Raw genomic sequence first — 21,737 nt, 5'->3', positions numbered from 1 at the left:
AAATGTTTATTCTACTGCTGTTTACTTCAAGTTCGTATACTAATCTTTTATTTCTTGTTGTTGTTGCATTGTCGAGATGGAACGATGTATACTATGTGTATCCCGTACATACGACTAATACAACTTGTGTGACTAACACTGAGCACAGCGAGCCACACACACGCCGTGCCTCTCCCTCTGACTCAGGCAATAAACCGTGAATGACTTAAAAAAAAAAAAAAACTTTCAAAAACTGACTGCCCTTGAAAACAGCATGCGCTCCAAATGATTTTCTCCCAGCTCAACACCTGATCCAAACAGATATTAAGCATTGCAGGAGGGGGCCCATTTTGAAAAAGAGGGACGATTTCCAAACACTGGTGTTAGCCTTTCTCCGTGTAAATACTATAACAACATTGATGTTGAGCGGATCTGTTTTTCTCATTAAGATAATATAGATTAGATGCTGTAATACCAAACATCAAAATGACATCTCTGAACAGAGAAAATGATGCATTGATTAGGAGTAATATTCAGATGTGATTGAGTAGGAGGCTAAAGGGTGAGAGTGAGCTGCTCACATTATTTCCATACACTTAATTAGCTATACCCTGCAGGTGCAAACAGGCAAAAAGTACAACGTTTAACAGTTTATTATTGTCCAAATTCATATCAGTAGACTTGGAGAAATAAAAATTAACTTTTGCTTTTAAACATTCTCTTAAACAAAAATATAATAAGTATTTACAATCACTGGTAAAAATACAACAACAAAAAAGCATACAAGCAAATAATTGTCTTTCTAAAAGACACAAGTTACAACAGCTATGAAAAGTGTCAACCAAAGTAAGCCACAGACCAAATCATATCTTTGTAACCGACACTGTGCAGTACAATTGCTACAGTTAAGCTTACAATTGTGCAGTTCTGCTAAATGCCTATAATTTTGTTGAGTTACATTACATCATTTCACATCTCACTTATTGCATTCCAGGTAATATGACAGAACCAGAAGCCAGCGGTTAGCGAGCGGTTTATTTAATAACGCCTACGGAGAAAGCCAGTGTTGTCAGGGGCAACCTTACAGGAATTAGCTTTTGGTTGAATTCCTACTAACGTGACATAATCGCTTCTATCTGGAGTGGGATTGGCTTTAGCCCCAAAAACTGTTATGATTATAGTACAGGTTGAATTATAACATTGGGAGTGGATTCAACTGAATGCAGGGAAAATATCATTCCGATATAAAGTCCTTGGACAGAGTACTGTCGGCAATGGTGAAGGTGATCAGCCAATCGAATCTCGACACAGGTAAACTGAACGTACTGATTGAGAAGGCGCCGTTTCAAAGCAAAACTGTTCTAATTGACTACAGGGGGTGTTTTAGTTTTCCCTATGTGCACCACATGTTATTTCTCAGCCTAGTAGTGCGTAAACAGAGGATTGGTAGGGTTTGGCATCAATCAATAAAGTGTTCCCTGATCAATATGACCAGCTGACCTGAATGGCAGAGAGAGGAGCACAGTGAGCCGGGCCATGCAGAGGCAAGCCACACAGTCAGAGGGAAAACACAAGTCAGAACAATATCATCATCCATCGACAAAAATGGATGACTTCTCTAGTCTACGGTAAAGCAAATGTCTTGACGTTTACACAGTTCTACAGCTGTATACTTAAATAAGGCAACTTATTTAAAATGAGGGAATATCCCCATATACACTGAGAATACAAAACATTAACACCTGCTCCTTCCATGACACAGACTGAACAGGTGAATCCAGGTGAAAGGTACGATCCCTTATTGATATCACTTTTTAAATCCACTTTAATCCGTGTAAAAGAAGGGGAGGAGACGAGTGAAAGGATTTTTACACTTTGAGACATGGCTTGTGTATGTGTGCTTTAAGTGCCTTTGAATGGGGTATGGCAGTAGGAGCCACCGGTTGTTGTCAAGAACTGCAACGCTGCTGGGTTTTTCACGCTCAACAGTTTCCTGTGTGTATCAAGAATGGTCCATCACCCAAAGGACATCCAGACAACTAGTGGAAGCATTGGAGTCAACATGGGCCAGCGTCCCTGTGGAATGCTTTCGACACCTTGTAGAGTCCATCATGACCGAATGAATTGAGGCTGTTCTGAGGGCAAAAGGGTGGGGGGGGGGGGGTATTTTAGGAAGGTGTTCCTAATGCTTGGTATACTCAGTGTAGATGTGTATCTATTTTTCTGATTTCTCTTCAAAGGTGATGGTGACCAATGATACTGCAGTAGGTGCTGCATTGTTTATATGATTCTGAGGCGGAATGTGCAAAGGTGAATGGAATAGAACCATTCAATATCATTGTAATTCTATGATCGAACCCATCCAGCTCTGTAGGGACATGGGTAGGGATATCAGCGCTGAGGAAGAGAGGATGTTACCACAGTTGTGTGAAAGCAGCAGACACTGATAAAAGCTCTGCTCCTGGTTGCGCTCAGTGGGATGCAACATCACAGAACCCCCAGATAGAAATATATTATGTAGAACAGACGTGCTTCTTTATCATGTAGACAAGGGAATACTGTCAGCTCTGCACCTGACATCTCTATCGGAGAAACTGAATGTTGTCCCCTCCAGAAAGTGACCCTGCTCACAGTGTGTGGGCTACTTAGGGGCAGGTGGCAGGGGCTTAGGGCATGTTCAGGGGAACTCTTTCAGCGCAGAAGGCAACTAGGCCACAGCCAGTGATGGACCTGGGTCCATCTCCGTGCCATAGGCAACGTGCCTGTCCAAAATGACCCAGAAGCCTTCAGTCAGGAGGGTTGCATCTCAAATGGCACTCTGTTACCTACATAGTACACTACTTTTGTGTCAAATGTAGTTGACTACAGCCCTGGGTTCTGGTCAAAAGTAATGTACTATATAAGGAATAGGGTGCCACTTGGGACGCAGGCGAGGTGTGTGAGGCAAGGAGACAGTGATTGCAATGAACCTGGTGAGGGCGGCAGAGTCAATACATACAATAACACCTATACAACAACGTATCAAAAACAAAGCAGCAAATAGATATATACAGAGATGGCAGCAAAACAAAGAGGGAGAAAAAAAATCCTTAAAAGATTCCTGCCCAATGACAGAAAAGGGGGAATCACAATCTTGGATTTCATTATAACAAAATATTAAAAATAGTCTTTATAGAGGACTCTCTGTTCATCTATACATGATCAGTAACATTCATTTATGACAAACCAAAAATATATGTATACATTTATATACGCACGGTATATATCGCCATTAATATTTTCAAGTCTTTGTACGGCAAATAAAACTGAAACAAGCATCACGTACAAACAGCCAAAGAAAATGGATCTAAATGAGAAACTCCAGTTATATCCATAATTACAATACCATTCTGCAGTTTAACCCTCAACCCTAGAGGGTAAAACCTGTTCAGACTGTACAAATAATTAGCCTTCGCTTGCAATAAGACCAAACAATGAAAGCAAATTCTTTCAAATACCCTACAAAAATGTACTCTTTTTCCAAAGTGTAGCTATATTTTGAACAAGGAATGTAGACTCATTGCAAACCTGGCGTTTAAATACATTTTGCCTTGACGAGCGTTGCTTTTTCTTTTGTTGCCCTGACTATTAAACAAGAATGGGATAGATCACACACTTAATAGCCAAGACGGAAGAGGTACATTAAAACAAAAACACAACAAATGTGTTGTTTATGCTGCATCCACATATTCCTATCGCATACAAAAAGACTTTACATGTCAAATTAACCTGAAATCATCATGTTTTTACATTTTAGCCTGTAATTTAATAGACAACTGTTAGTCTAACAAACAAACAAACACTGTAAACAAGTTTGTAAGCATCTTTGTAAACAACTTGGGCTTTTGGCTGCATGCCTAGCATTTAACGCTTGCCAACTCTAATGTTTGTACAGTGCTAATACATTGTTTTACTGTACTGCAATAAAGTAACATGTTGTGCTATTTTACAGCAGTGAGCCTTTTTGTTCGTCAACTCATTAAAAACAACTTATAAAATCATTTATTAAACATAGACGTGGCAGCATGACACTAAAGTACCTCATGTTACTGTGGGTTCACAAGACAAGAGTTAACAAGAGAGAGAGCCTCAATGGATGAGGGTGCCTCATACACAATGGCATGAGACGCGCACTCACCTCACTCACTTGCCCTCACCCACTCACTCGCTTCCCCTCACTCACTCACTGCCCCTCACTCACTCACTCACTGCCCCTCACTCACTCACTGCCCCTCACTCACTCACTGCCCCTCACTCACTCACTCACTGCCCCTCACTCACTCACTCACTCACTGCCCCTCACTCACTCACTCACTCACTCACTGCCCCTCACTCACTCACTCACTCACTCACTCACTGCCACTCACTCACTCACTCACTCACTGCCCCTCACTCACTCACTCACTCACTCACTCACTCACTCACTGCCCCTCACTCACTCACTCACTGCCCCTCACTCACTCACTCACTCACTGCCCCTCACTCACTCACTCACTGCCCCTCACTCACTCACTCACCCTCACAATAAAAGTATTTGTGGAGAGTTTCTGCAGCCTGCTTGATCTCTGCTTCATCAACTAACGAGAAGAAAAATGATTGTTCCGATTTTCTCCCTTCCTGGATATTCTCATATAACTTGTGTTCACATGCCATTTAAAACAGAGCTTCAAGCAAAAAAAGAAAAACACTTTCAAGCAACGACTGAGGAAAAACTCATTTAAAACACCCGGGACAAGAGAGCACAAAAGCAAATGGAGGTACTGTAAAAAAGACATCAGCGGGCATCGTCCATCCCTTCTTCATCCTCAGCACAGCGTCCCCAAACGCCTGAGCCATATGCCGCGACGTCACACCACATCTCAGTCTGTATACAGTTATGTTTCAGGGGTGTGGGAGTCTAAAAACGTGGGAGCTTCTAAACCAATTTTAAAATGGAGTAAAACAGTTGATTGTACAAGTTCTGTGGGGCGTCGTTGGTTTAGCATTGAGCAGCTGTCAGCCGAGCCGGGGAGGGACTAGAGAGGGGCGTGAACCCAGAGGAGAGGCAGCAAGGAAGCTGCTGTAGCTTAGACCACCCCTCCCTCCCTCTCCAACGGCCTGCAGTGTCCGTTCAGGCGTCCAGCCAGCTCTACACCGCTGACACCTGCTCATCTGCAACAGACCAGAGAGGAGAGAGTTAAACCCATAACTGACACAATGATTCCAGACAAAAGGAGGATCTTACAGCGGTATCATAGACACTATAACAGGCTAACTTAGCGGCTCGCATGAGATTGTGTCACTCTAGTTTGACCAGAAACATGAGAAATACTACCGTTCTATACTGTGACGTCTTCTTTTTTTATTTTTGATAAGACAGAGAAGAACCAAGAAGCTGAGACTCAGATTACAGATAGCATGAACAGTAGGCCAGGTACATCCACATCTGAGCCCTTCAATGGTGAACCATCTGCCAGGAACCCAACTCTGACAGTAAAGTAACTAAAGCACTCCAGCAGCATCACATAGACCCCTGAGCTATAGTCTAGTCTAGTACGACATGGCCGGCGCTATAGTCCTCCATGTTAACCTTGGCTGGGGCTGGTCTCTGTCGTTCTCCACGTACCATCCTCACTATCCCCTAGGCCCTGAAGGCAGACGCTGGCCGGCCGGGACTGGCTCTGGGATTCGTGGTGGAGGAGGTTCACCCCCAGTCTCCGGGCCTCCACCAGGCCTCCGGGGCTCTGTAGCAGCTTAGACCTCTGCAGAGCCACGCTATAGTCAGGCGGCCGCAAGTGGGACGGTCGCAGGGGAGCTCCATCCTGTCCATCGACCAGGGTGAGGCCCTGGTATCCCGGAGGGGTGGGGGGAGGCCCCCTGTACCTATCGTCCTTGGTGGGGGAGGTTACACAGTACACTGGCCGCCGGGAATGGGGGAGGAGACGGGAGGGGGTGTGACGGTGGATGAATGGGGAGGAGACGGGGGGAGGGGTGTGTGACGGTGGATGAATGGGGGAGGAGACGGGGGGAGGGGTGTGTGACGGTGGATGAATGGGGGAGGAGGGGGAGGGTGTGTGACGGTGGATGAATGGGGGAGGAGACGGGAGGGGTGTGTGCCGGTGGATGAATGGGGGAGGAGACGGGAGGGGTGTGTACCGGTGGATGAATGGGGGAGGAGACGGGAGGGGTGTGTACCGGTGGATGAATGGGGGAGGAGACGGGAGGGGGGGTGTGCCGGTGGATGAATGGGGGAGGAGACAGGAGGGGTGTGTGCCGGTGGATGAATGGGGGAGGAGACGGGAGGGGGTGTGCCGGTGGATGAATGGGGGAGGAGACGGGAGGGGTGTGTGCCGGTGGATGAATGGGGAGGAGACGGGAGGGGGTGTGCCGGTGGATGAATGGGAGAGGAGTAGGTGGATGAATGGGGGAGGAGACGGGAGGGGGTGTGCCGGTGGATGAATGGGAGAGGAGTAGGTGGATGAATGGGGGAGGAGACGGGAGGGGGTGACGGTGGATGAATGGGAGAGGAGTAGGTGGATGAATGGGGGAGGAGACGGGAGGGGGGGTGACGGTGGATGAATGGGAGAGGAGTAGGTGGATGAATGGGGGAGGAGACGGGAGGGGGGGTGACGGTGGATGAATGGGGGAGGAAGGGAAAGAGGGAGAAAAGAAACAAAAATGGAGAAAATAAATCAATGAGATGTTTCACCAGCACCATGTAGCAACTAAACCACTCACATAAAGAGATACTTAGGCGTGGCGGGTGAGATAAATGGCAGCAGCAGATTTGGCCCGTACTGTACAGTACTGCACTTCTCTTTTTAATCCTTCTGTCCATCCAGTCAGAGGACAATATATTGGCTTGTCCCAAGTGGACTCTGGTCTAGGGAATAGGGTGCCATTTGGGACGTATCCATTATCTCGGTTCTCTGCTCCATTACCAGAACACTGTGCTCCATTAACAGAACACTGTCTCTGCTCCATTACCAGAACACTGTGCTCCATTAACAGAAGATTACTGAAACAGGAAAAGCCTGATTGACAGGTTAGATAATGGACCAGCTGAAGAATTAAGTATGTGAGCGAGTAATAGTACATGCTTATGATGAAACTACAGCTGTGCAAACAGCAGAAGCACAAGCAGGGGACCCCACTGTACTGCACTTCCAACGACAGTCTCACGCAGCATGAGTGAAAAAACAGAAGCATTTGAGACTAGTGGCCAGGCATAGCAAGTGCATCCAAATCAACAGAATCTGCTTTTGTCATTCCTCCACACACACCACACCCATAGCACGTCACAAGTGGGGTTCACAGTTACACTAACACAACAACACAGTAGCGCTGATAGGAGATCACATATAAGACCCTCACCTATGAGGCCTTTCTCTGTGCTTGAGGTGACCATTTTGTAGACGGGATCTGTGCTTTGGGGTGCGTCAGGGCTCTCCCCAGGGGCGGCGGAGACGCCTTCGGTAGTGCGGCGTTTGATGGTGCCGTAGTTCCCCTCGTAGGTGTCCGACAGCGAGGAGGATGAGGCCCAGCTCTGCCGTGATTGGTTTAGCTCTGAACTGTCTCTGGAGAGCCTCTTGGCGTCCTCTCCTCCCCCGGATCCCGCCCCCGGTCCTCCCGCTACCCCAACCCAGGCCGGCCCAGCCTCAACCTCCACTATAGGCCCTGCTAGCTGGGTGTGGCGGAAACCCCCAGACACTAGGTGGTCCCAGGTGGGGGGTCGGCCCAGCAGGGGGACAGGCAAGCTCTGAAAGCTGTCGTGGGAGTTGGAGGAGCAGGAGGTCCAGCTGCCCCGCCCGCTGTCTGCCACACTGTCCAGGGAGACGTGGTCGGGAGTCAGCTCCTCTGTGGAGGTGGAGGAGGTGAAGGTGGAACCCCGCATCACCTGGCCCCGCGCCAACGAACTGACCAGGAGGAGAAAGGAGGAAACAGAGAAGAACGATGAACCCAACAGAGAAACAAGTCAAATAACTGGAGAGAAAACACAATGAAACAGAAGGAAGCAAGAGTAAACAAGAGTTAATTTCCCCTCACCTTGAAGGACAACGCAACAAGGTGAACGATTCCTGTGTAATATGTCCTGTTACCTCCTCCCTCCATCCCAATACCTCTCAGTCTCACAAGAAACAAGGTGAACGATTCCTGTGTAATATGTCCTGTTGCCTCCTCCCTCCATCCCAATACCTCTCAGTCTCACAGAAACAAGGTGAATGATTCCTGTGTAATATGTCCTGTTGCCTCCTCCCTCCATCCCAATACCTCTCAGTCTCACAAGAAACAAGGAGAACGATTCCTGTGTAATATGTCCTGTTGCCTCCTCCCTCCATCCCAATACCTCTCAGTCTCACAAGAAACAAGGTGAACGATTCCTGTGTAATATGTCCTGTTGCCTACTCCCTCCATCCCAATACCTCTCAGTCTCACAAGAAACAAGGTGAACGATTCCTGTGTAATAAATATGTCCTGTTGCCTCCTCTCTCCATCCCAATACCTCTCAGTCTCACAACAAACAAGGTGAACGATTCCTGTGTAATATGTCCTGTTGCCTCCTCCCTCCATCCCAATACCTCTCAGTCTCACAAGCAGAGCACAAAGTGTTTCTAGGATTTTATCACTGTACCCGCCATATGGTAAAGTTGTGCTCCTCTCCTTTCTTTCATTAACCAGACAGCGTTTCATTCACTGAAATGTTTATTACGAAGCGTAAAAAATAAAATTGATTTAATGAACCGACTGATGCCGCAGCAGGTTCCCAGGTAATGAAATATTACACAAAAGCAGAGTGTGGTCAAGAAGTCAATTATTTATTTATTTTATTGTATTTATGTCAGGGATGCCTCATCGTGGAGGGACAGTAAAGGCGGTTGTTTACCTGTTGGAATTTTAAATGACTGTGCACATAAAATGAGCAACACAGTTCATTTGGGACAGAGAGTAAACATGTGATGCTGATAAACAGTGGCCCCTTTATGAGTGTGTGTGTGTGTTGGTTCTTCGATCCTTGTGGGATAGATAGTAAAACAAGAAAATTCTACCTTGTGGGGACATTTCCCTCATCCCAATGAGGACAAGGGCTATTTTAAGCTTAGGGGTTAGGTTCAGGGTTAGGTTACAATTAGGGTTAGTGTGAAGGAACATTTTATGTTTGTGCTTTACTAATAACCAATTTGACTGGGTTCATGCAAGTCACTGATTAAACGTGCCTGGGAGGAATCCTCACAATCAGTATCTGAAATTTGGTAGTACAGCCAGAACATTGTTTTGAGAACGGAAAAGGATATCTCAGTTTCAAGGTCTCAGCTTGGAGAGGCGAAGCCTCGTGAGGTATTGGTCTGTCACATGCACAAACCAAACGTTATTGATGAATTATTTATGAATAAGCTAAATCAAGCAAATATAACTTGTCTGTGTAAGTAGTATAAGACATCTGGTATAAGACATCTAACGGGACTGCCCCGGCGGAGCTCACTTCAGACTGGTACTTTATGCATTTAAGTTTGACTGTGACCTCTCCAGGATGCTGTTAATAAAGAATGACTCATTTAAGATTGACTTCAGGTATCCCTGGTGGTAATTTCCACAACAATTCTGGTGGTAATTTCCATGACATTCGGGTAAAGCGTTAGGAGTTAGGTTTAAAGTTAGGATTTTTTTATGGAAATACATTTTAGGTCCCCGTGAGGATAGAAGAACAAAACACGTGTGTGTGTGTGTGTGTCTGTGTGAGAGAGTCTAATACTGTGTGTATTACCTGGTGCTGGGCTGGCTGCAGTCAGAGTCGGCGTGTGTGAGCTGCATGGTGATGCCTGGGGTCTCAGTGGTGTCCCTGGCCTTGGTGCCTTGGCGCTCCTCTGCAGGGCCAGCAGGCATCGAGTCCACAGAGCAGTTACTGACGATGCTGGAGCGGGACGAGATCTCACTGTGGCTGGAGTCGGACAGGTTGTCGGATTTCACTGCAGGTATCAGGGCATAGCCTGGGGAGAGAGGACGAGACGATCAGCCTGGAGTTGTGCTCATTCACACACAGCCTGTAACAAACGAGATGGGAGACACTGCTTTGTACTACAGGCTCACTACATTGGCAGGCCAGCAGCATGTCTAACACTGAACCTGACTAGTTTAATGAAATTGTTTTATTAAATCGTTCAAAAAATGAGTCATTGTAAATAAGAATTTGTTCTTAACAAAGGAGGCCTACAAATCTGACTCAGTTACACCAGCTCTGTCAGGAGGAATGGGCCAAAATTCTCCCAACTTAATGTGGGAAGCTTGTGGAAGGCACCCGAAACATTTGACCCAAGTTAAACAATGAAAAACTGAATGATTTGGGCTAATGTGCATGTAAACTACAAACTTCCAACTGGATATAAAAAAAATCCAGTGTTTATCTCATCTTCATCAAAAATAACAGCGAATAATCAACATTAAAACAATAGAAAACGTGAACTCCCTTATAACCACATTGCCATTGACCTGTGAAGTCTCTTAAACACAACCGACTTACCCTAAAACTTTTTATATCTTCTGAATGTAATAAATACAGTCCAATATCTAAGAATCAGTTATTACATATTGTAATAGTGACATTTTGAATGAACAAATTATTAAAACTAGCTGCATTGTATTAATAACTATGCATAGGTTGTCAAATTGTTGTAGATCTACTTGGACTGAACCTTAACCAACATGTACCATACAGTACATGAACACGTTCCCTATCATTCAATGAACTGCTGAAAACTCATGACAAAACTTCAAGTACACATAGAATATTTCCCCAGTTCCCTTCACACAGAATGTCCTTTCTCAGTTTATCTCGGTACTCTAAGCCAACTTGTGTGCCGTATTCTACACAGGGAGTATTGTAGTCTCAGTCTGTCTGTCAGATAGTTTTTCTCCTCTTGTGTCCGTCTCTGCAGAGCCATGCAAAGGCCCTGCTGGGGCTGGCTAACCTCCTGGCCTGACCGTTAGCCTGCTCAGCACGTCCCTGTCCTGGGCTACCCTCCTGGGCCTTAGAGGACCCTGTCTGCCCCTGATCCTCCACTGGTGGCCTAACCATCACCAACGCAGCCAACTTCTCCCTAGACTGACTCCTCTCCCTCAGCATCCTGAATGGGGAAAGCTCCCTCAACCTCTTCCGCAATAGAGAATCTGGAGGTTTGGGCCTGGGGGGTGTTACAGGCGCTGGCCCTTTTTGGGCCTCTGTCTGGGGAGCGGGCGTCCCTCGCCAGGTGGCCTTTGCGGACTCTGATCCTGGGTCTCCTTGAGGCCCGGAGTGGAGTGGAGCCCTGAGAGGGCTCATCATCCCTGACCTGGGGCTGAACGCTGGACCTGCCTGGGGGCCTTGGGAGCTCCATCTCCCTAGCACTGCCTGCTCGGTCTCCATCTCTCTGTCCCTGTCTTCCTCCCTGTCTCTGCTGTGCTGCCTGGTCATCTGCAGTAACCTCTTGTGGAGGAGAGCCCCACCTATGCCGTAGCTGCGGGTGCCCGCCGTGCCCGCCTTGGTGCTGGCTTCGCTGGTCAGAGAGGACGACGAGCCAGACATGTTCATTTGGCTGTTGGAGTTATGCTGGGGCTTGGCCATGCCACCCACTGTAGACAAACAGGAGAGACAGGGAGAACGATTGAGGAGCCTGATGGCAAAGATACAACTAAATTACCGTATGGATAGGTGAGATGAGGGGAAAAGAAGACGCTTTGAGTATATGGGCAGTGTATGCATGCGTGTGTATTTTGGGTGTGAGGGATGTTGGTTTTGAGGTGCTGATACAGAGGGTGCGGACCGTGAGGTACAAACCTTGAGGTGCGGGTACGATATGGGTTATGTTTCGTTGTGAGATGAAAGAATGGATGGGAGTCGATTCTGATGTGAGAGGTAATGTGCAGTAGCCAGGATGTAGACGTTTGGGATGCAAGGTTATAATGTAAGCTGTAATATAATGTGCAGTAGCCAGCAGGGTTTGGGTCAATTCAATATTTAAATTGTAGTCAATTCAGCAAGTAAACCAAATTCCAAGTACACATTGTCCTCATTAAAAGCATTGAAGAGGATTGGAATCGGTGTACTTCCTGGATGGACAAGAATTTAAATGGAATTGACCCCAACCTTGGTAGCCAGGCTGGTAATGTTTTAAGCGGTAGGTAATGTAGTATGCAGTAACCAGGATGTAGACCTTTGCGCGGGGAGCCCTGTGGCGAGATGGTGGGGCTGGAGTGCAGGGAGGACACGATGGACACGGTGTCTTCAGCAGATCTCTTCCCACTCCAGGGACTGTCCTCTGATTGGCTGAGCTGGGAGCTGGGAGGCCTCTTTATCACTAGGGGAGAGCTGGAGTCTGGGAACAGGTGAGAGACAGAGATGTACACTGTTGGAGTCTGGCACAGACAGGGACATACACTGTTAGAAAGAGCCATACAGCGGGTGTGGCACCATTATTGTACTATAGAATATTAACGATTTGGCCACGTCTCCCTTGTAAAAGAGGTCTTCTGGCCTCAATTGGACTTCCTGGATAAATAAAAAGATCACCCACAAGACATCACGATCTCATCGTTAACAAGGACTCACTATAAATGAACTCACTAATACGCAACATGTTTACATTGACATAGAAATAGTGTGATCAAACTCAATTGTCCTGGAATTGTATACCGTATCTTCTGATGCTATTTCTAGGGACCAATATATTGTCAGTATACTGTAACTAACAATTGATTTGAACAAATAAATAAATGAAAATTGAGATACTTAGTCAATTGCACAACTGAATGCATTCAACCGAAATGTGTCCGTCTTCTACAAATCGGTAAAATTCAGGTAACTTTCCCCAAATTCCCATCTTTTTCCTGAAATCCTGGTTGAAAGATTCCTGATTTCATGCTTATTTCATCCTGATCCCAAGGATCTTCCAACCGGGATTTCTGGAAAACCTGGGAATTTTGTGAAAGGCACCAGGTATTCTGCAACACTAGAAGAGTGTAACAGTTCCAGTGACTCACTGTGTGTGGCGTGAATGTCCTTGGCGGTGCTCTTCTTCCGTTGGGGGTAGAGGGGTACCTGGATCTGTAGCACCTGGGACACGCGGTTCTGGGCCTTCCCCCCGGGCAGCGCCGAGCGCAGCGACACAGGGGAAATGTCCGACTTGGTGGACCGTCGCTCGCTCAGGTTCTTGGACACTGCAGTCATGGAAAGAGGAAATCATTCATCTTGCACCAGGCAATGCAAGATCATTATGTTCCCGACAGTAATAACAGAAACAGCAGCGCTTATCAATGGCCTGACCAGGTGATGAGTTACTTCAGAGGGTTGGTGTGTAAATATAGTAAACACAGAGAGAGGAAAATTAAGAAGGTAGTCACACAGACAGGAAATTGAAATGTATCTTACACATTTAAAGGAAGATGAATGAAATGGGTATAATTGTATGAAAAACATTTATTTGTACACTTGACTCATTTCTAAACAACAAAGGCATAACTCCCTCCTCTCTCAATAGGGCAATGCAGAAGGTTCTTCTCAACTGTGAAACATCTGAAGCCCACTAGGTGGCAGTGTTGGGCAAGTTAAACACCCAATAAGTGTCAAACGCTCAAGTGAAAAACACAACTTCATTACAAGTGCATTGAGGAAATGTTGTCCCACAGCTCTCTCCCCTGAAATTACTATTAAAGTGTGCCTTTTGTAAGAGAGTAAAATAACCTTCGGTTCTGTGAGAGAAGAGCTCTGCGGGAGGCTGGGAGCATCAGAGTCGAGAGAATACCCAACCCTGTCACAGCCAGTGACGGCAAGGGGATGATATAGCCTGGTAACACTTGGTGTTTCTAAGTGATTCTAGGTGACTATAAGTGTTATACGGGGTTGCATTTTGCCACCGACATTGTGGTTACGGTGTAGACTCACAGGTGCTGTAAACAGGCTCACACTGTAGAGACATAATCTGGTGTTTCTCCTCGTCCGTCTCCACCGCCAGGTTGGACAGGTACTGCTTGACCTTACGGGCCATCTGAGCGTCCTCGTACAGCTTCTTAGCGTTGAGCAGCGAGCTGCGACGCACACGCTTCTTGTGGGCCCCGCCCTGCACGTCCAACATGTTGGAGTTGGTGCTGCCCTGACTCAGAGACCTGGAGAGGGGGAGAAAGGGGGTGTCGGATGGGAGGAGAAGTGGATGGAATGAGGGATGGAGCCAGGGTTGAGAGGAAGGCAGGGCATAATGGAAGGCGGGGTGAAGTGAAGAACGGAGGGAATAAGAGAGAGAGACGGGTCAGTTCTCCAGGACTCCAGTGGAGGCACTTAACAGACATGCTGCAGGGTATGGTGTTCGTGCAGCCTCTCAGTATCAACGCCAGCACTACCTTGTTCAACGGTCACTGTGGCATAGTCTGGACATTCAGAGAGAACACTTTATAACTGATGGGCAGGTCACTAAAACACCATTCTGCTGCTCACTGTAAACAGAGCACTGGAGCACAGCAGGTTATAACAACCATGCGACAAGGCCGTCTCACTCTGATGCACCATGCTTAAACGTGGGTCGATAAATAACAAAAGAAATTACATTCTGTTTGACGAAGACAGTCGAAAAGGGTTAGAAAATGAAAGGAATGAAAAATCAAAGTCAGGGGAAAATGGCAGGATGCACAAACAACGCAAAACGGACTCAAGAGTCAATGGTGACCTTTGGGAAAGGATGGACACAGGCGCACACTGTGAATGAAAGGGTTAGGGACTGAATGGTACATGTAGGGGGGCATGCGGTTTGGGGGGACACTGGCCACGTGGGGGTGCATGGTGACTGGATGACTGGACTATTACCAGGGGACTTACCCTAAACTCTTCCACCTCTTCTTCCTGCAAGCAAGACCCAATGACATTGAAGCAACGTGGCTTACAGAGACAGTACAGTCAAGGAAGGACAGGGACACAGTGACCACATGAGGAGATTGGGGGACAGAGCAAAGGGAAAACACCGGGAACTCGCCACATTCCCCACTTGAACTGTGTGTGTGTGTGGGACATTTCATGCCGAATGTAACTCTGTGAATCCACCTTGTGTTTTGCCATTATGTCCAGTAGCAGTGAGAAGTGTGAGAGATGGGTGTGTGTATACTTTCTGTTTTGAGAATGGATGTACAGTGCATTATGAAAGTATTCAGACCCCTGGACTTTTTCCACATTTTGTTACATTACAGCCTCATTCTAAAATGTATTCACTTGTTTTTTCCCCCATCAATCTACACACAATACCCCATAATGACAATGCGATAACAGATTTTTATACATTTTTTCAAATGGATGAAAATATAAAAAACAAATATCTTATTTACATAAGTATTCAGACCCTTTGCTATGCGACTCGAAATTGAGCTCAGGTGCATCCTGTTTCCATTGATCATCCTTGAGATGTTTCTACAAGTTGATTGGAGGCCACCTGTGGTAAATTCAAATTGATTGGACATGATTTGAAACGGCACACACCTGTCTATATAAAAGTGCCACAGTTGACAGTGCAAACCAAGCCACGAGGTCAAATTAATTGTCCGTAGAGCTCAGAGACAGGATTGTGTCCAGGTGCAGATTTGGGGAAGGGTACCAAAATATTTCTGCAGCATTTATGAGTAATCGGGGGGAGAAGGGCATTGGTCAGGGAGGTAACCAAGAACCCAATGGTCGCTCTGACAGCTCTCCAGAGTGATGAACGGAGCAAAGTACAGAGAGATCCTTGATGAAAACCTGCTCCAGAGCGCTCAGGTCTTCAGACTGGGGCGAAGGTTCACCTTCCAACAGGACAACGACCCTAAGCACACAGCCAAAACAACACAGGAGTGGCTTTTGGGACAAATTTCTGAATGTCCTTGAGTGGCCCAACCAGAGCCTGGACTTGAACCCGATAAAATAAGCTCTGGAGAGACCTGAAAATAGCTGTGCAGTGACACTCCCCATCCAACCTGACAGCGCTTGAGAGGCTCTGCAGAGAAGAATGGGAGAAACTCCCCAAATACAGGTGTGCCAAGCTTGTAGCATCATTCCCAAGGAGACTCAAGGCTGTAATCGCTGTCAAAGGTGCTTTAACAAAGTACTAAGTAAAGGGTCTGAATATTTGTGTAAATGTGATTTCCTTTTTTTAAAAATATATATACACTTGCAAACATTTCTAAAAACCTGTTTTTTCTTTGTCATTACAGGGTATTGGGTGTAGATTGATGAGGATTTTGTTTTGTTTTTAATCCATTTTAGAATATGGCTGTAACATAACAAATTGTGGGTAAATGTCAGGGGGTCTTGAATGCTTTCCGAACGCACTGTATAAGGGGAAACTGGTGCTGCTTGGTGTGGAGGGAGCCTGAAGGGGGCAGGCATGCACTGTCTGTGACAGGCTGGACTGTAGGACACACTGGGTAGTACAGGGGGCGGAGAGTAGGCAGATCACATCTCTACCCCCTGATACCTTATCAGCTATTATTTCATTCCCCTAATGGTTAAGGGTAGGATTGGGAGAGGTTGAGAGGATTGAGAGTGCTGATCTAGGATCAGGTCCCCCAAGTCCATGTAATCTTATTCAATATGATCTAAAAAGGCTAAACTAGATCTGTGTTTAAGGGCAGTAAATGTAGCCAGGGGAGCGAGCACCCACCTCTGTCGGAACATAAGAGCTGGGTCCATGTTGGCTGAGGTCATACGGACAACATGACGGATCTCCTTGGCGATCATCCTCAGCTTCTCAAAGTTCACCAGACCGTCTACTTTAGAGTCATTACCTGCGGCGAAAACAGTCATGTGAGCTTTTCTTCAACTTCATTAAATGTGCAATCTAGGTTTTCATAAAAACAACAAAGCGGGGGTTGACCATCACTTATTTCGGTAAATATCTGAGGGATGGGGCTGGAGATATAACACTCAAACACTAATGATTGGTTCCCTCCTTCAGCCTGTTTAATTGGGTTACATTTAAGAGCCGAGCGCTGGTTTTTGAACCAGAAGGGAGTGTGTGCCACTTAATGTGTAGCTGTTCATGTGTTCTCACAGCTTTTCGCATTAGATGGGAGTGATTGATTTACTTCTCACATTATCATGCATCATCTACACTTCTGCTAACACCGTGTGATAACAATGGGTTCCCTGGCCTGTGCAACACATCTCACTGTGAGGAGACAACGGCAAACACACGCTAATGGGGAAATCACAATAAACATCATTAACGTCTTCCATCTGTCATCCCAATCACCAAACGATCCATTTCCTGTTTTAGTACTACACCATTTTTGGACTTTTTTCAAACTTTGCATAATACCGAAATCTCTGTGGTTGTTCTAACTTGGTCTCATACGGGATGCCGAAGCAGAAAGGGAAGCAGAAGTAAAAACCCCCTGAGCAAAGCTTGAGAGTGACCTCGGTTTCAGCTGAGCCAGGGGGAAGTGGAAAACCAAGGCCCATATGGAAACTGCCCGGAAACAACATGTCAATGACCCCAATATGGTATGAAAGCTTTTTCCATCTTAAACAGCAAGTCTGTGAAATGCTAATGTAGCTAATGGACAGACGATTAGTCCTTTGTCTAATGAGTGCCTGAGTTAGGCATGATTCACTGTATATATGCTAATACAGTACATGCCAATAAGAGTATACTGGCGGAAGGTGCAACAGTCTAGATGTAAAAACACTGGACTTTAACTAGCTAAGAACCCAACATGAAAAGTTAACATGATGAGGTTTCAGTCAAAACAATGACCTTAAATTCTTTGGGACTGAAGGGCAGTATTGAGTAGCTTGGATGAATAAGGTGCCCAGAATAAACTGCCCGCTACTCAGGCCCAGTTGCTAATATATGCATATTATTAGTATATTTGGATAGAAAACACTGTGAAGTTTCTAAAAACTGCTTGAATGATGTCTGTGAGTATAACAGAACTCATATGGCAGGCAAAAACCCGAGAAAAGATCCAACCAGGAAGTGGAAAATCTGAGGTTTGTAGTTTTTCAACTCCTTGCTTATCAAATATAGTGTCTATGGGGTCATATTGCACTTCCTAAGGCTTCCACTAGATGTCAACAGTCTTTAGAACCTTGTTTGATGCTTCTACTGTTAAGGAGGGGGGAATAGGAGCTGAATGAGTCAGAGGTCTGCCAGAGTGCCATGAGCTGACCACGCGTGTTCACGTGAGAGTTAGCTTGCGTTCCATTGCATTTCTGAAGACAAAGGAATTCTCCGGTTGAAACATTATTGAAGATTTATGATAAAAACATCCTAAAGATTGATTCTATACATCGTTAGACATGTTTCTACGAACTGTAACGGAACTTTTTGACTGTCTGCTCGCGCCTCATGAATTTGGATTACAGGGCTAATCGGAGGTATTAGGAGGTATTTGGACATAAATGATTGTGGAACTGGGATTCCTGGGAGTGCATTCTGATGAAGATCATCAAAGGTAAGTGAATATTTATAATGCTATTTCTGACTTTGTTGACTCCACAACATGGCGGATATCTGTATGGCTCGTTTTGTTGTCTGAGCGCCGTACTCAGATTATTGCATGGTGTGCTTTTTCAGTAAAGCTTTTTTGAAATCTGACACAGCGGTTGTATTAACGAGAAGTCGATCTAAAATTCCATGCATAACACTTGTATCTTTTAGCAATGTTTATTATGAGTATTTCTGTAAATTGATGTGGCTCTCTACAAAATCATCGGATGTTTTGGAACTACTGAACGTAATGCGTCAATGTAAACTGAGATTTTTGGATATAAATATGAACTTTATCGAATAAAACATACATGTATTTTGTAACATGAAGTCCTATGAGTGTCATCTGATGAAGATCATCAAAGGTTAGTGATTCATTTTTATCTCTATTTCTGCTTTTTTTGGCTCCTCTCTTTGGCTGGAAAAATGGCTGTGTTTTTCTGTGACTAGGTACTGACCTAACATGGGCGGCAGGGTAGCCTAGTGGTTAAGAGTGTTGGACTAGTAACCGAAAGGTTGCAAGTTCATATCCCCGAGCTGACAAGGTTGTTCTGCCCCTGAACAGGCAGTTAACTGTTCCTAGGCCGTCATTGAAAATAAGAATTTGTTCTTAACTGTCTTGCCTAGTTAAATAAAGGTAAAAAAATATTTTAAAAATCGTTTGGTGTGCTTTCGTCGTAAAGCCTTTTGAAATCGGACACTGTGGCTGGAGTTTATCTTTAAAATGGTGTGAAATACTTGTATGTTTGAGGAATTTTAATTATGGGATTTCTGTTGTTTTGAATTTGGCGCCCTGCACTTTCACTGGCTGTTGTTGAGGTGGGACGCTACCGTCTCGAATATCCCAGAGAGGTTAAATCACTGTGACAGGTCGCTCTAGCAAATTATATTGTATAACATCTTAATCCGACAAGTGTGTATAAATAAAGTTTAGATAAACAGGTAACACTTTTTTGGGATAATCCCGAGCAGATGGTTTATATATGTTCAGTCGATGTCCATTAACTGTCAACAACATTTCTACTATCTACTAACCCCTATCCTAACCCTAATCTTGACCTGATTACCCTTTTTCTAACCTAAGCCTTTTTCTAACCTTAGCAAGCAGTTGCTTATCAACAGATGGTTTTTGTTGATAGTATGACCATCTGTAGAGCATCTTTATGGGACTATCCAAGTAAAGAGTGACTAATAAGTTAATCCGATATGGTTTCCACTGGACAAGATTAAGGTATTTTAGGCAGGCACTGAGAAAGGCATCCATACCTTCATGTAGGAAGGTGAGGTCCTTCTTGACGACGGGGAACAGGGGGATAATGGGCGGCTGCATGCTCTGGCTGCTCAGGACGTTGCGGTACTTGGCCATGTTCCTGGACGGGTCGAAGATGTCCTGCAGGTCGCGGAACAGCTTGTCGTACTTACTGGGCAGCTTCTCCCACGATGACCTGAGACGAGCTATTGGAGCCAGATTTAGGCCACTGTCAGGCAGGAGACAAGGAGGAGAGGTCAGGGGTTAGGGTTCAGACCACTGTCGAGGAAAAGACTAGGAGGAGAGGTGAGGGTTTAGGGTTCAGACCACTGTAGAGGAAGAGACAAGGAGGAGAGGTCAGCGGTTAGGGTTCGGACCACTGTTGGGAAGAAGACAAGGAAGAGAGTTCAGGGGTTAGGATTCATACCACAGCTATAGAGGAGAGATGGTAAGGTAGGTAAGCCTTGTCCAAGCTAGAATGGCCTATAGGGCAACAACAGCCCATCTCCTGTATCTGCAGTGTGGGCGCGAGGCCGCTTGATGTACACCCTGGACAGGACACTCGAGAGATTGGTTAGGGCTCAAAACTCTCCTTCAGTGGCTTTCCAGTGGTTTTCTGCCCTGGTCTACATTCCTTCATCCACACTTAGCTAAATAAAGTGGACAAGTGAGAGGCAGCCCACAGTTCGACCTCATCCTCATACCCTCTCAGTCTTTTCACATCAACGCAGATGAAAGAGAGGAAGCAAGGAAAGGAAACAACATGAGAGTATAGAGACACCCAGAGGCTAGGAAAAGGTGAGTCCGCTCTGAACTGAACGGGAGAGGAGTGGGGAAGCAGGGCTAGCTGGCCAGATGACCACTCCACTGCCCAGACCAGCCTAGACACAACATGTACACAGTACAGAGACACACTTCAGGGAATACAGAAGTGAAAGCTGAAAGCAATGTGTACCACTTAGGGGATGATGCACATTATCACAATTGAGGACTACTCGCTTTCTTGAATGTACACCCATTCACTCACTAGGGTTGGGCGGTATGCAGATTTTCATACCGTTCCTGTACCATACTGGTGTATAAAGCTGTATTGCTTACATTTCTGCCGTACCTTACCTCATTGTTAACCTATGGATGTATAGGATACTGGACCCGAGCTCAGGGACGGCCAACTCTGGAGATCTGTTCCATCTCTACTGAGATGGGTCGATCTGCTTTTAGTTTGAGTTTTTTCACCTTAAGTATGGAATGATCTACAACGCACTTTAAAATTGGAGGGAAAAAATGGTTCAATAAAAAACTACCGGCAGTGCACACAAGGGGCGCTATATCTTTCCAAATATATATTTATTTTTTTAAGCACAAAACAACTTCAGGCAGCAGGGATCTTGATCCAGGGGGGATTGATTGTCTCTGCTGAAACCATGAAGCTTGGTCTTGCAAGCTAGCCACTTACCTAGCAAGTTAGCAAACTAAATCCATAGCTTGACCCCTGAGCTGGAGATAACTATCTCAGGTGTGCCAAATATATGAACTTATAGTTAGTTATAAAGCAGGGGCCTACCACTCCCCCTGCATTTTGTTTTTATAATATACAATTCATTTTTACAGTATTGAAAATCATACCGTCTGTATTTCAAAATAACCCGGTATACATAGAATACTGCCTAAGCCTATGACTCATTCACTCACAACAAAACACGCCATCCAAAAACGATGCATCTTCAGTGTTTGTTTTCCCATTTCCTCAATGAGGTCCTGTGACTTTGTGACCTCAGAGCAGATTCATTTAGAGAGCAGCAAATTATGAAGGGTGTTTCCTCTTTCCTCTCCTCCCTTCCCCCCCAAACCCCTCCCTCTCCCTCTCCCGCTCCTGACAGACCTGGCAGCACTGCTCTAGAATTACCCTCATTGTTCTCTGCTCTGAAGTGGAGTCTCCAGCCAGCCAGCCAAGTCCATCAGCCAGCCAAGTCCATCAGCCAGCCAAGTTCATCAGCCAGCAGGGGAACTGACTGATC

The 21,737-nt window shown here is 45.7% G+C and overlaps 1 protein-coding gene across 1 annotated transcript in view; it reads right to left on the bottom strand.

The window, feature by feature from the left end:
* Window positions 1–617: 617 nt before the first annotated feature.
* Window positions 618–21,737, bottom strand: part of LOC115105278 (rap guanine nucleotide exchange factor 6-like) — a 131,803-nt gene continuing 110,683 nt past the window's right edge. The window contains 11 exon segments of the mRNA XM_029627105.2: window positions 618–5,169; window positions 5,624–5,914; window positions 7,372–7,913; window positions 9,761–9,983; window positions 11,476–11,601; window positions 12,183–12,344; window positions 13,009–13,185; window positions 13,910–14,130; window positions 14,834–14,857; window positions 16,641–16,764; window positions 19,737–19,948. Of these exon segments, the coding sequence (XP_029482965.2) occupies window positions 5,147–5,169; window positions 5,624–5,914; window positions 7,372–7,913; window positions 9,761–9,983; window positions 11,476–11,601; window positions 12,183–12,344; window positions 13,009–13,185; window positions 13,910–14,130; window positions 14,834–14,857; window positions 16,641–16,764; window positions 19,737–19,948 (2,125 nt within the window). The 3' untranslated portion in view covers window positions 618–5,146.

Source organism: Oncorhynchus nerka, linkage group LG22 (assembly GCF_034236695.1).
Source record: "Oncorhynchus nerka isolate Pitt River linkage group LG22, Oner_Uvic_2.0, whole genome shotgun sequence".
Classification (NCBI taxonomy): Eukaryota; Metazoa; Chordata; class Actinopteri; order Salmoniformes; family Salmonidae; genus Oncorhynchus; species Oncorhynchus nerka.
This window is presented reverse-complemented; position numbering and strand designations above follow the sequence as displayed.